This window comes from Mustelus asterias, chromosome 29 (assembly GCF_964213995.1).
Source record: "Mustelus asterias chromosome 29, sMusAst1.hap1.1, whole genome shotgun sequence".
NCBI classification, from domain to species: Eukaryota; Metazoa; Chordata; class Chondrichthyes; order Carcharhiniformes; family Triakidae; genus Mustelus; species Mustelus asterias.
In genome coordinates this window covers 7,331,245-7,344,879 of record NC_135829.1, presented here as the reverse complement: position 1 = coordinate 7,344,879, position 13,635 = coordinate 7,331,245, and the positions used below count along the sequence as shown (strand labels likewise).

Genomic DNA, 13,635 nt, shown 5'->3' with positions numbered 1-13,635 from the left:
CCACCCCCATCTGGAGACTGGGAGGACTCATCAGACCTCTTCCCCCCCCTCCCCCCAATCATTCAGCCCATTGTGACTGGCCTGGCTCTTTGCAGGAACTCAAGTTTAAAATTTATTTATTCGGCTCCGAACGACTCCCTAAACTCTACCCACCATTGACAATGGTGCAGTGCTTAGCACTGCTGCCTCACAGCACCAGGAATCCAGGTTCAATTCCCAGTTTGGGTCCTTGAGGGAAGGAAATCTGCCATCCTTACATGGTCTTGACTCCAGATGAGTGGGAATTCTGTTCACAAACAGAGCATATAAAGACACAAACTCAATTTACATGAATAATGGTTGGAATGCGAATACTTACAACTAATCAAGTCTTTAAGAAACAAAACAACGTGAGTGGAGAGAGCATCAAGACAGGCTAAAAAGATGTGTATTATCTCCAGACAAGACAGCCAGTGAAACTCTGTGGGGGTTACAAATAGTGTGACATGAACCCAATATCCCGGTTGAGGCCGTCCTCGTGTGTGCGGAACTTGGCTTCCCACTCACCTGAAGAAGGGGCTTGGAGCTCCGAAAGCTTGTGTGGCTTTTGCTACCAAATAAACCTGTTGGACTTTAACCTGGTGTTGTTAAACTTCTTACTGTGTTTACCCCAGTCCAACGCCGGCATCTCCACATCTTGACTCCAGAGCCATGGCAACTGTCCTCTGAAATGGCCCAAGCAAGCCACTCAGTTCAAGGGCAACTCGGGATGGGTCAATAAATGCTGGCCCAGCCGGCGACGCCTGTATCCCACGAATGAATAAAAACAATATAAAACTCATGAGGGCCCTTACACAGAATCGTCTTTTCTCCTTCAAGTGCTGATGGACTTCTGCACCTTTCCAGAATTTTCTGTTTGCATTTCAGATTTCACGCATTCAGTTACCAAGAGAATTCACAATTGCGAAAAGGAAAGGATGGATTCTTGACACACTAGAAAGTCATCCCATATTTTATTTCAAATTGCACATGTACATTGAATACAGGGTGAAGGAATGCTGATCACTAACACCAACATTCACCCCAATTTTCAGCTAAGAACACAGGTAAATAAATGAACATATTTTGCATTATCTACTCTTCCTCATTTAATACCACCGTGTTGATCACTAAATTTTGCGTAAAACCAAAGGTTTGTCTGAATGGAAAAGTGATTCTTTCTGATGCAATTAGTGAGCCGTCCATCATCTCTAGTTTTTCAGCTATTGATCTTGTTCCCTTCTCCCCATTTTTACTAAATCCTTCAAACACCATGCATGAGGTATAGGGGAGAAGTATAGGGCAGCACAGTGGTTAGCACTGCTGCATCATAGCACCAGGGACTGGGTTCGATTCCGAGGTTGAGTCACTGTGTGGAGTCTGCACATTCTCCCCGTGTCTGCATGGGTTTCCTCCGGGTGCTCCGGAATCCTCCCCCACACTCCAAAGATATGCAGGTTAGGTGCATTGGCTATGCTAAATTCTCCCTCACTGTACCCGAACAGGCGCCGGAGTGTGGCGACATGGGGATTTTCACAGTAACTTGGGCGGCACAGTGGTTGGGGCAGCACGGTGACACAGTGGGTAGCACTACTGCCTGCAGCGCCAGGGAGCTGGGTTCGATTCCTGGCTTGGGTCACTGTGTGGAGTTCGCACATTCTCCCAGTGTCTGCGTGGGTTTCCTCCGGGTGCTCCGGTTTCCTTGCGGGTTAGGTGGATTGGCTATGCTAAATTGCCTCTTGGTGTTAGGGGGACCAGCTAAGGTAAATGCATAGGGTTATGATGATAGGCCTGGGTGGGATTGTGGTTGGTGCAGACTCGATGGGCTGAATGGCCTCCTTCTGCACTGTATAATTCTATGATTCATTGCAATGTTAATATAAGCCTACTTGTGACATTAATAAATAAAAGAAAAGTGGAAATTTATTTATAACTAGCCTCGATTCATGCTGAGTGGCTAGATTCAGGGACTTTATTATGATAAACAGACTTGCATACCTCAAAAATGGCTGCTCCCACTCACATTCCTTCCATTCTCAAGATGTCAAGCTTTATTTTTTAATCCATTGTCAGGGTGACAGGATCCCTGGCAAGACCAGAATTTATTGCCCATCCCTCGTTGCTGTGGGTGGTTTACATTCAAGTATTTTTCTCGCCACCGGTGGGTCTAGAATCACATATAAACTAAAGTTTAAAGTCATAAAGTATATTTATTATTGTTGCAAGTTGGCTTACATTAACACTGCAGTGAAGTTACTGTGGAAAATCACACTCTGGCACCTGTTCGGGTACACAGAGGGAGAATTTAGCACGGCCAATGCACCCTAACCAGCACGTCTTTGGATACTAAGGGGCAATTTAGCATGACCAATCCAGTTTAGTTTATTCATTAGTGTCACAAGTAGGCTGACATTTAACGCTACAATGAAGTTACTGTGAAAATCCCCGAGTCGCCACACTCCGGCTCCTATTCAGGTACACTGAGGGAGAATTTAGCACGGCCCAATGCACCCAAACCGGAATGGGCAAGGGCGACCATTCAGCTTTCTGCCATTCAATAAATTCTTGGCTGATCAACTACTTTGCCCTCTCTCCCCCAATGCATTGACCCCAACAGACACCAGAGTGTGGCGACCAGGGGAATTTCACAGTAACTTCATTGCAGTGTTAATGTACTTGTGACACTAATAAATGAACTTTAACCCTCAACACTCTTAACCATGGAATATCTGTCTAATCCTGCCTTGAATAATTTCAATGATCCAGCCTTCACTGCTTTCTGTGGAAAATAATTCCACAGACTAACGGCCTCCAAGAGAAAATAATTCTCGTCCCCACCAAGTGCTGATAAGTGGGATCAGCACGGTGTTCTCACGTGTCGGTGCTGATTCGATGGGCCAAAGGGCCTCTTCTTGCACTGAGAGATTCTGAATTTGAATCTTAAATGGTAGACCTCTGATTCTTAAACTGGAGAGCAGATTTCCACTCCATCTGACGAAGGAGCAGCCCTCCGAAAGCTAATGGTATTTGCGACCAAATAAACCTGTTGGACTTCAACCTGGTGTTGTTAAAACTCTTACTGTGTTTACCCCAATCCAACGCCGGCATCTCCACATCATAGAATCCCCATAGAGCAAAAAGAGGCCATTTGGCCCATCGAGTCTGCACCGACCACAATCCCACCCAGGCCCTATCCCCGTAACCTCACGTATTTACCCTGCTAATCTCCCTGACACTAAGGGGCAATTTGCCATGGCCAATCAACCAAACCCACACATCTTTGGAGGGTGGGAGGAAACCGGAGCACCCGGAGGAAACCCATAAGACATGGGATCAGAATTAGGCCACTCGGCCCATCAAGCCTGCTCCGCCACTCAATCATGGCTGCTAATTTTCCTCATCCTCATTACCTCTGATCCCCTTATTAATCAAGAACCTATCTATCTCTGTCCTAAAGACACTCAATGACCCGGCCTCCACAGCCTTCTGCGGAGAGAAGGGACATGGGGAAAATGTGCAAACTCTGCACAGTGACCCGAGGCCGGAATCGAACCCGGGTCCCTGGTGCCGAGAGCCAGCAGTGCTAACCACTGTGCCACCTGGCTGTCCCCCCTCTCAAATGGAAACATTCTCCCAATATCCAGATAAAAGCAAATTACTGTGGATGCTGGAATTTGAAACTAAAACAGAAAACGCTGGAAAATCTCGGCTGGTCTGACAGCCTCTGTGGAGAGAGAATAGAGCCGACATGGAGGCTAAATGATCCTAAGGGAGCTGGGTTCAATTCCGGCCTTAGGTGACTGTCTGTGTGGAGTTGGCACGTTCTCCCCGTGTCTGCGTGGGTTTCCTCCGGGTGCTCCGGTTTCCTCCCACAGTCTGAAAGGTGTGCGGGTTAGGTCGGTTGGCTGGCCGGGCTAAATTTCCCCTTAGTGTCCCAAGATGTGTAGGTTACATGGATAGGGCAGGCCTGGGTAAAATGCTCTGTTGGAGGGTCGGTGCAGACCCAATGGGCCAAATGGCCTCCTTCTGCACTGCAGGGATGTAAAAAAAAACATTTGTACAGGTGACTGCAGTTTAATTCGTCCTCAGTGTGATAAGGCGCAGAACAACAGATGTGCCACTGATTGTCAGTAAGGGACTAAGCTTTCAAGGTCAAACTTGAACCTATCTTCCATACTTCCAGCAGGTCAGTCACTGAACAGCAACTGGGATTGGGAATGTTATTCTAATTTTCCTCTCCAACCCCTACAACGGCGTTCCCTTACTGCCTCATCAGTCGGGAACAGACTCAATATGGCGCAACGCTGAGAGCTTCCTGGTCTCTGTTCCTCAGAACAACATTTACCTCCCAACAAACCTCCCAAGGTACAACGAGCACATTCCCTGAAAAGAATCCCATTTTATGTTTGTTTTTAAACTCTAGAGAATTCAAGAGTAGAAACAGCAGTCCCCAAGAGTTGGCGGAATGAGCTTGGGGGCGGAACTGCAAGGCAGCCACAGAGGGGACATCTGGGGGGGCAGAACAGTCAGTGGTTGACACGTCACTGCTTTTACAACACTGCTACTCTCCCAGAAGAACGTACCTGCCCATTAACACCGGCGGAACTCAACGCGCCTTTGAAACTGAGTCACAGTTCCCAGAGTTCACTCCCTTAGTCTGGGCTCCACTGGCAGTGAGCCAGGTTGGGAATTGCTAATTCAGGTCATGTAACGACGAACTGAAAACAAATGTCAGAACGATTGGGTAAAAGGGCTGGTGGACAGACCCGTTTGGTCAGAACACTGCTCTCAGGTTTTGCCAAGGGGGGGGGGGGGGGGGGTGGATGCTGTGTGAAACTTCTTAAAGTTTTTAAATCGCCCTTGTTATTGGTACATACTTGAATTTTCTAATATTCTTTTCACTGCCTCACTGAGATGGTCGACACAGTGGTTAGCACTGCTGCCTCACAGCGCCAGGGAGCTGGGTTCAATTCCGGCCTTGGGCGACTGTGCAGAATCCGCACATTCTCCCCATGTCTGCGTGGGTTTCCTCCGGGTGCTCCGGTTTCCTCCCACAGTCCAAAGAGGTGCAGGTTAGGTGGATTGGCTATGCTAAATTGTCCTTTGGTGTCCAAAGATGTGTAGGTCAGGTAGATTGGCCATGATAAATTGCTCCTTAGTGTCGAAAGATGTGCAGGTTAGGGGACCGGCGGGGTGAATACGTGGGGTTACGGGGATAGGGCCTGGGCAAAATAAAAAGGTAGGTTGGTGTAGACTCAATGGGCCGAATGGCCTCCTTCTGCACTGTAGGAATTCTATGATCTTGTCCCAGAGAGTGGTTAGAGAGCGGCATGGTGGACAATGGTTAGCACTGCTGCCTCACAGCGCCAGGGACCTGGGTTCGATTCCCGGCTTGGGTCACTGTCTGTGTGGAGTTTACACATTCTCCCCGTGTCTGCGAGGGTTTCCTCCGGGTGCTCCGGTTTCCTCCCACAGTCTGAAAGACGCGCTGGTTGGGTACATTGACCCGAACAGGTGCCGGAATGCAGCGACTAGAGGATTTTCACAGTAACTTCATTGAAATGTTCATGTAAGTCTTACTTGTGAGTAATAAACTTTAAACTTTAGAATGTGGAACTCAGTACTGCAAGGAAGAGTTCATGCAAATACCAGAGATGCATTCAAACATAAATGGAGCAGGGGGGAATGGAAAGAGTTGAGGGAATTGAAGAAGTGTGCAAAGCTGCTCACCTGGAGCACAAACACCAGCAGAGACCAGGTGAGTCTTAGATAGAATCCCTACAGTGCAGGAGGAGGCCATTTGGCCCATCGAGTCTACACTGGCAACAATCCCTCCCACCCCCCCCCCACCCCACACACCCCCCTATTCCCGTAACCCCACATATTTACCCCGCTATTCCCTCTAACCTATGCATCCTGGGCCACTGAGGGAGAATTTAGCATGGCCAATCCACCTCACCAGCACGTCTTCCGGGACTGTGGGAAGAAACCGGAGCACCCGGAGGAAACTCACACAGACGCGGCGAGAAAGTGCAAACTCCACAAAGACAGTGACCCGAGGCTGGGAATCGAATCCGTGTCCCTGGAGCTGTGAGGCAGCAGTGTTAACCATTCTGCCACCGTGCCGCCAACACACATGGTCTCTTTCAATGCTGCAAGTATCGGCCATGATTGAATAGCGGAGTAGACTCGATGGGCCGAGTGGCCTAATTCTGCTCCTATGTCTTATGGTCTAAATACTGTGTTCGAGGTAACACTATTTCTTGCTTCTATGTTATTCGGTTCACAGACCACGCAACCATTAACTTCCTCCTGCCTCGGTGGTCAGACAATCTGATCTCGATCCCTCCCTACTCATACGTACTTCCAACAGCAAATCAAAGGTGAATGTGCAAAATTCCAGCCCGTTTGCATGTCTTTTCTAAGAGGTTAACGGAATCAGATTTTCCATCAGTTTCCCTTTTGTTTTTCACCATCTCGAGCTGTGAACAGCAGCCACGAGTCAATTGTGAACCCCAAAAATGAACCTTAAAAAATGCTTCCATATCGATAATCTGCCCTCTAACCGCAAGCACAGAGCAAGGGAGCAGATTACATCTCCCAGCCCTGTGTCAGCATCTCAGCAAGACCACGTGCTGAAGGCAGCCCAAAATACAGGCCTCTAACTGGGGAGGACGACACTTCTAGATCACTGGCTTGCATTAGAGCATCTAGGCTGGGTCCGCTCTGCAGAGAGTCTCCCCGCCTTGCCATACCTTGTACCTAATATGCAACTTTGCTTTACTCCCTCATCTTTCCTTATATTATTTTCTAGTAATCACAGAGTCCCTTTGGTGCAGAAGGAGGCCGATCGAGCCTGCATCGACAACAATCCCATCCGGACCCTATCACTGTCCCACATATCTACCAAGCTAATCCCCCTGACACTAAGGGGCAATTTAGCATGGCCAATTAACCTAACCTGCACATCTTCGGAGTGTGGGAGGAAACCGGAGCGCCCAGAGGAAACCCACGCAGACAAGGGGAGAACGTGCAAACTCAACACAGACGGCGACCCAAGACCAGAATTGAACCCGGGTCCTTGGCACTGTGAGGCAGCAGTGTTAATCGCTGTGCCACTGTGCCGCCCACAATCCCACCTATCTTATTGTTACTAATTCATAGAATCCTTACAGTGCAGAAGGAGGCCATTCGGCCCATCGAGTCTGCACCGAACACAATCCTACCCAGATCCTATTCCCGTCACCCCTCATATTTAATCTGCTAATCCCCCTGACACTAGGGGCAATTTAGCATGGCCAATCCACCTAACCCGCACATCTTTGGATTATGGAAGCAGAAGGAGGCCGATCGAGCCTGCATCGGCAACAATCCCATCCGGACCCTATCACTGTAACCCCACATATCTACCAAGTTAATCCCCCTGACACTAGGATCAATTTAGCAGCGGCAATTAACCTAACCTGCACATCTTTGGAGTGTGGGAGGAAACTGGAGCACCCGGAGGAAACCCACGCAGACACGGGGAGAACTCCACACAGACAGCGATCCGAGCCAGGAACCGAACCCGGGCCCCCGGCGCTGAGAGGCATCAGCGCCAACCACCGTGCCGCCCATTCAGCGGCTGTAACTGCTTCAGATCAGGTCAAGACTTTATAATGTTAAATTATGCCCAGTATTTTTAAAAAACACAACAGTTTCACATTTCAAATTGTTTAATGGAAGACAGATGATTAATTTACATTTCCCCTCGGCGTTGTGAAACTTCAGCATCATTTCTTGAAGCAGCCAAACCGTTTACACCATTCTCAGCGTTTATTAAATAAAAGCAAATTACTGCGGATGCTGGAATCTGAAACCAAGAGAGAAAACGCTGGAAAATCTCAGCAGGTCTGGCAGCATCTGTCGGGAGAGAAAAGAGCTGACGTTGATCTGACATTGATCTGTGATTTCAGCTTCTCTGCCGTTTGGCCATTCACACCCTCTATAAAAGCAAATTACTGTGGATGCTGGAACCTGAAACCAAAAGAGAAAACGCTGGACAAAGGGACATCTGGACCCAAAACGTCAGCTCTTTTCTCTTACAGATGCTGCCAGGCCTGCTGAGATCTTCCAGCATTTTCTCTTTTGCCTTCGATTCTCTCTATCATAGAAATCATAGAAACCCTACAGTACAGAAGGAGGCCATTCGGCCCATCGAGTCTGCACCGACCACAATCCCACCCAGGCCCTACCCCCACATATTTACCCACTAATCCCTACGCATCTTAGGACTCTAAGGGGCAATTTTTAACCTGGCCAATCAACCTAACCCGCACATCTTTGGGCTGTGGGAGGAAACCGGAGCACCCGGAGGAAACCCACGCAGACACGAGGAGAATGTGCAAACTCCACACAGACAGTGACCCGAGCCGGGAATCGAACCCGGGACCCTGGAGCTGTGAAGCAGCAGTGCTAACCACTGCGCTACCGTGCCGCCCATGGACTGCCATTAGTAGCCTTTCCCCTGATTTCTGTGGCTGTGACTCATCTTTCATTCCCTCCCCCCTGCAGTATAAATGTTTCCCACTTTCTATGCCTTTGAGCTTTGACAAAAGGTCACCTGGACTCGAAACGTCAGCTCTTCTCTCTCCTTACAGATGCTGCCAGACCTGCTGAGATTTTCCAGCATTCTCTCTTTTGGTTTCAACTCTTATTACTTCCTGCAACAATTTAAGATTTAATGTCAAACACTCAACTTTATAAATAAAATCTCGTCTAACTATATTCATTAAAATATCAGTTTCCTCTTCCTCTGAGCTTCTAGAATACACAATGAGCTTCAATTCACAGCAGCAAATGTTTAAGATCTAAGGTAAACTTTCACTGTGTAATTAAAATGACCAAATGTACAATATAGCATGCCTTTGATATCATCTGCTCAGACGTGTCTGCAGCAATCTCTCAAGGATAGAATGTCAGCGTTGCTGCTAATCCACAGATACTGGTCGGACACAGTGTGGAGGAGGCAATATAGTTAAAATGTTAGCCAGCCTGTCGAGCTCTTCCCCCCAGCACTGAAATGCTGGTTAATTTTTTTTTTTTAAAAACACAGGGGGGCAAGTCACCTGCCCGACACACGGTTAGAAATTCTGCAGATGATTCTAGTACCTGGTTGCACCCTGAGTGGGTATACTTCCTCCCTCCACTGGCCAGCGTTCAATCCCCGGATGCATTGCAACGGCCCGAAGTGTTGCAGAGCTGGAGGTATTTTCTTCTGGAGTGTAAATGGTTGGTGGGTAACTCAAGCCAGAGGCCTGCTGACAAGAGCTGCCCATTCCTACAGGAATTGGCAGAGATGGGCCTCTGCCATAATTCTTCATAGAAAAGCACTAAAGTTTGCATAGCCTCATTTTTGCAGCAGTTTAAAAAAAAAAGAATTTTTCTTCTGAATTGAAAGTGTCCAAGTATTTGAACAAGCCCTCCATATCATGGTCCCGGTGGCACAGTGGTTAGCACTGCTGCCTCACAGCGCCAGGGACCCGGGTTCGATTCCCGGCTCGGGTCACTGTCTGTGTGGAGTTTGCACATTCTCCCCGTGTCTGCGTGGGTTTCCTCCGGGTGCTCCGGTTTCCTCCCACATTCTGAAAGACGTGCTGGTTAGGGTGCATTGAGCCGAACAGGCGCCAGAGTGTGGCAACGAGGGGAATTTCACAGTAACTTCATTGCAGTGTTAATGTAAGCCTTACTTGTGACTAATAAATAAATAAACTACAAAAAAACTTTTGGAAATTAATCGGAAATAGTCTTTGAAGGGTTGTTTGAACGGCCAATTCTGGAGCATTTGTAACAGCATCGTCAGAGAGGAGAATAGGGAGTCCAAACAAAAGATGGAAGTTTCTGAAAGTTCAAAGGAATCTGGTGCACCATCCTATTTGCGTGCGGAGACACAGCTGGACAGGGGAAGGAATCCTCACTGAACACTCTTTTTTTTTGGCAAATCAAGTAAACTAAATCAAACAAATCGAGAGATAAAACAAGCCCCTTAAAGATAGGACCGTCCAAAACAAAAAAGAAGCATAAACGAAACTTAAAACATCAAAATCTAAAGGCTCACCAGCACATTAAAACTTTTTACCATTAGAAACTTAATGCCCTGTCCTATTGAAAGGATGCCTCAGGATTTACAGCAGCTGCCACTCTTACACAACCACAGGGTTAGCGTAACAGAAATACGATATTCAATATCAGGAGGGTAGACCGTTGGTCATGACCGTCAGTATTGCAACAACTTTGGCTCTGACTCCCAAGTTGGATTGTTCCTTCCACCGTTTAAAAGTGTGCTCGTTCCCTGATCAAAAGTTTATTCATTTATTAGTTACAAGTATGCTTACATTAACACTGCAATGAAGTTACTGTGGAAAATCCCCTAGTCGCCACTCTCCGGCGCCTGTTCGAGGACACTGAGGGAGAATTTAGCACGGCCAATTCCCCTAACCTGCACATCTTTGGACACGAAGGGGCAATTTAGCATGGCCAAGCCCCCTAACCACATCTTTGGACACTAAGAGGCAATTTAGCATGGCCAATGCACCTAACGTACAAATCTTTGGACACTAAGGGACAATTTAGCATGGCCAATGCACCTAACTTGCATGTCTTTCGGACTGTGGGAGGAAACCGGAGCACCAGGTGGAAATGCACACAGACACGGGGAGAACGTGCAGATTCCACACAGACAGTGACCCAAGCCACTGTGCCACCAGGAACTGGACATCAAGGTGCACCAACAAGTGAAACAGCCTCCTGACTGCAGAGCGTCACGACGAAAGCTTAGTCAAACAGCCAGGCTGTACCGTGAATTCATGGATAGGAGAAGTGGGGGGGGTTTGGAACTGGACAATTCAAAATGAAGACAGAAGTGCTGTTCCAGTGCAAAGAACCAAAAGATACTGGGTTATCTCAACTGAAATAAAGCAAGAGCGACAGGAAAAAGTGATTAGCAGATAAAATATTTTAACAGTGTAAATTTTGAATCCTGTCACAAATGCATTATGGATTAACCTCTTCCATAGGATTGTCCCAGTACAATCTGTCTACAGTACTACAGTGTAGTGCATTATTCAATCACAAGGATACGGAATGGAGGTCGAGAGAAGTTACAGTATGCAGCACGCCCGGAAGAGCAGCATCCCATCCACTGAGCTAATACACAAGTCAACAGCCTTGTTGGCGGCGATGAACAGCACAGACCCTCGCCGAATGTTGACCTCAGACGGGGCAGCGGTTCCTGTGGCCTCACCCCGAATAACCAGCAGGATACTTGCCGAATCGATGGAGGAAACCGTGTACCGTTTCACCGAACTTGGAACCTGAGGTTGAAGAGATTTTATGTTTGACTTGATTTGATTTATTATTGTCACATGTATTAACATACAGCGAAAAATAATGTTTCTTGCGCGCTATACAGACAAAGCATACCGTTCATAGAGAAGGAAAGAGAGAGTGCAGAATGTAGTGTTTGATCGTGAAGTTATCGGATGATACAAAAGTTAACGGATTCAGTCCTTTCCTCTGTGCGGAGTGATCAGTGCAACTGTATATCTTATACAAGACCTCGTTCAGCTTATGCTTAGAATGCAACGCTCCGAAAGCTCGTGATTCCAAATAAACCTGTTAGATTTTAACCTGGTGCTGTGAGACCTTTTACTGTGTTAATGTAAGCCTACTTGTGACACTAATAAATAAACTATAAACTTTAACTTTAGTTAAGCCCCTTCGCTTCTGGTATCATTCTAATGGTCTCCATATTGCACAGAAGTACTGGAGAAAGTGTAATTAGGAATTATTAGGATGATACCAGAAGAGAAGGAGCTTAACTAAAGTTAAAGTTTAAACCTTATTTATTACTGTCACGAGTAGGCTTACATTAACACTGTAAGAGGTCTCACAACACCAGGTTAAAGTCCAACAGCTTTATTTGGAATCACGAGCTTTCAGAGCAAAAACTGGATGAGATTCACCCGATGAAGGAGCAGCGCTCCGAAAGGGAGAATTTAGCACGGCCGATGCACCCTAACCAGCATGCCTTTCGCACCCGGAGGAAACCCACGCAGACACGGGGAGAACGTGCAGACTCCGCACAGACAGTGACCCAAGCCGGGAATCGAATCTGTGTCCCTGGGGCCGTGAGGCAGCAGTGCTAACCACTGTGCCACCCCAATCAAAATTTTGCACCAATCAAAATTAGTTCCATGGTTGGAGGCTAGCTTTTAGTTCCATATTATTTTAATAAATTGAATTTAAATTCCACCAGCTGCTGTGGTGAGATTTGAACCTGTGTCCCCAGAGCTGGGACCCTGGGCTTCTGGATTACACGTCCAGTGATAATACAATCACATCACCATCATCCCCCGTTGTTACACAAAATCCTTCCCTCGTCCAACATTAGAAGTGTGCGCTGCGTTTAGTAAAAGTAGAGTTTATTTAGTCACAGGTAGGCTTACATTCACACTGCAATGAAGTTACTGTGCAAAGCCCCTAGTTGCCACACTCCGGCGCCTGTTCGGGTACACTGAGGGAGAATTTAGCACATTCACCTAACCAGCACATTTTTCAGACTGTGGGAGGAAACCGGAGCACCCAGAGTAAACCCACGCAGACACGGGGAGAACGTGCAGACTCCGCACAGACAGTGACCCAAGCCAGGAATCGAACACGGGTCCCTGGCGCTGTGAGGCAGCAGCGCCAACCAGTGTGTTTGCAACGTGTGGTTTGCGTGCGAAGTCACCAGCTCGAGGTTTCACCACAGCTTTGACAGTGCAGCCTGCTCTCCGGGGTCACTCGTAACAACGTCTCTTTGCAAACGGAGTTTGGTGCCGCGGCGACACAGAAACAGCTTCACTGCAATGCAGAGACACCCAAAGGTGCACCCAGCCAAGGACCACGCAAGATCAAGCATTCAGCAGTAACGCGGCGGCGATTGCAAATCAATAGCTTGTGCCATACCTCTATCCGTACCACCGTAAAATCAGACACCGGGGGATCATACAGGAAAACAAATGGATCACTGGAATCTCGGATGGACGGGAAGATCTTCGAACTTGCTGGTGCCGGTACATAACTGAGCATTTCACATAGAGTCTGAACATCAATGAATTTTGGAGTGAGCCCTGCTCGCACAGTGTTATCAGAACATGCCATACATTCAATACAATCTAGAAAAGATAGAAGAAAGTTAATCGGCACGCGCTCGTAATTACCCGCAATCTCTTAAATATACCCACTATCTGAATAGCTTATTTATTTGTTGGTGGAGCCAAAGGTTTGTTGCAAAACTTGCATGAACCCCACAAGGCTAAACAGATATTCCCCCCAATATTGTTATACATACAAAGCTGGGCTGAAAAATGGCAAATGGAGTTTAACCCTGATAGATGTGAGGTGATTCATTTTGGTAGGACTAATTTAAATGTGGATTACAGGGTCAAAGGTAGGGTTCTGAAGACTGTGGAGGAACAGAGAGATCTTGGGGTTCATATCCACAGATCTCTAAAGGTTGCCACTCAAGTGGATAGAGCTGTGAAGAGGGCCTATGGTGTGTTGGCCTTTATTAACAGGGGGTTGGAGTTTAAGAGC

At 47.4% G+C, this 13,635-nt stretch overlaps 1 protein-coding gene across 2 annotated transcripts in view; it reads right to left on the bottom strand.

Annotated features, from left to right (window-relative positions):
• Positions 1-989: 989 nt before the first annotated feature.
• The window catches only part of mpi (mannose phosphate isomerase), a 39,996-nt gene continuing 27,350 nt past the window's right edge, over positions 990-13,635 (bottom strand). Inside the window, exons 7-9 of one of the 2 annotated variants that reach the window (XR_013495679.1) lie at positions 13,006-13,214; positions 8,621-11,369; positions 990-2,185 (exon numbers count right to left, since the gene is read on the bottom strand). Coding sequence is in view for 1 of the 2 variants with exons in the window: in XM_078200030.1 (XP_078056156.1) it covers positions 11,157-11,369; positions 13,006-13,214 (422 nt within the window). In the remaining variant the exon portion in view is untranslated. Of the gene's footprint in view, positions 2,186-8,387; positions 11,370-13,005; positions 13,215-13,635 lie in introns of those variants that run through there. The other variant, XM_078200030.1, reaches the window with a different exon arrangement.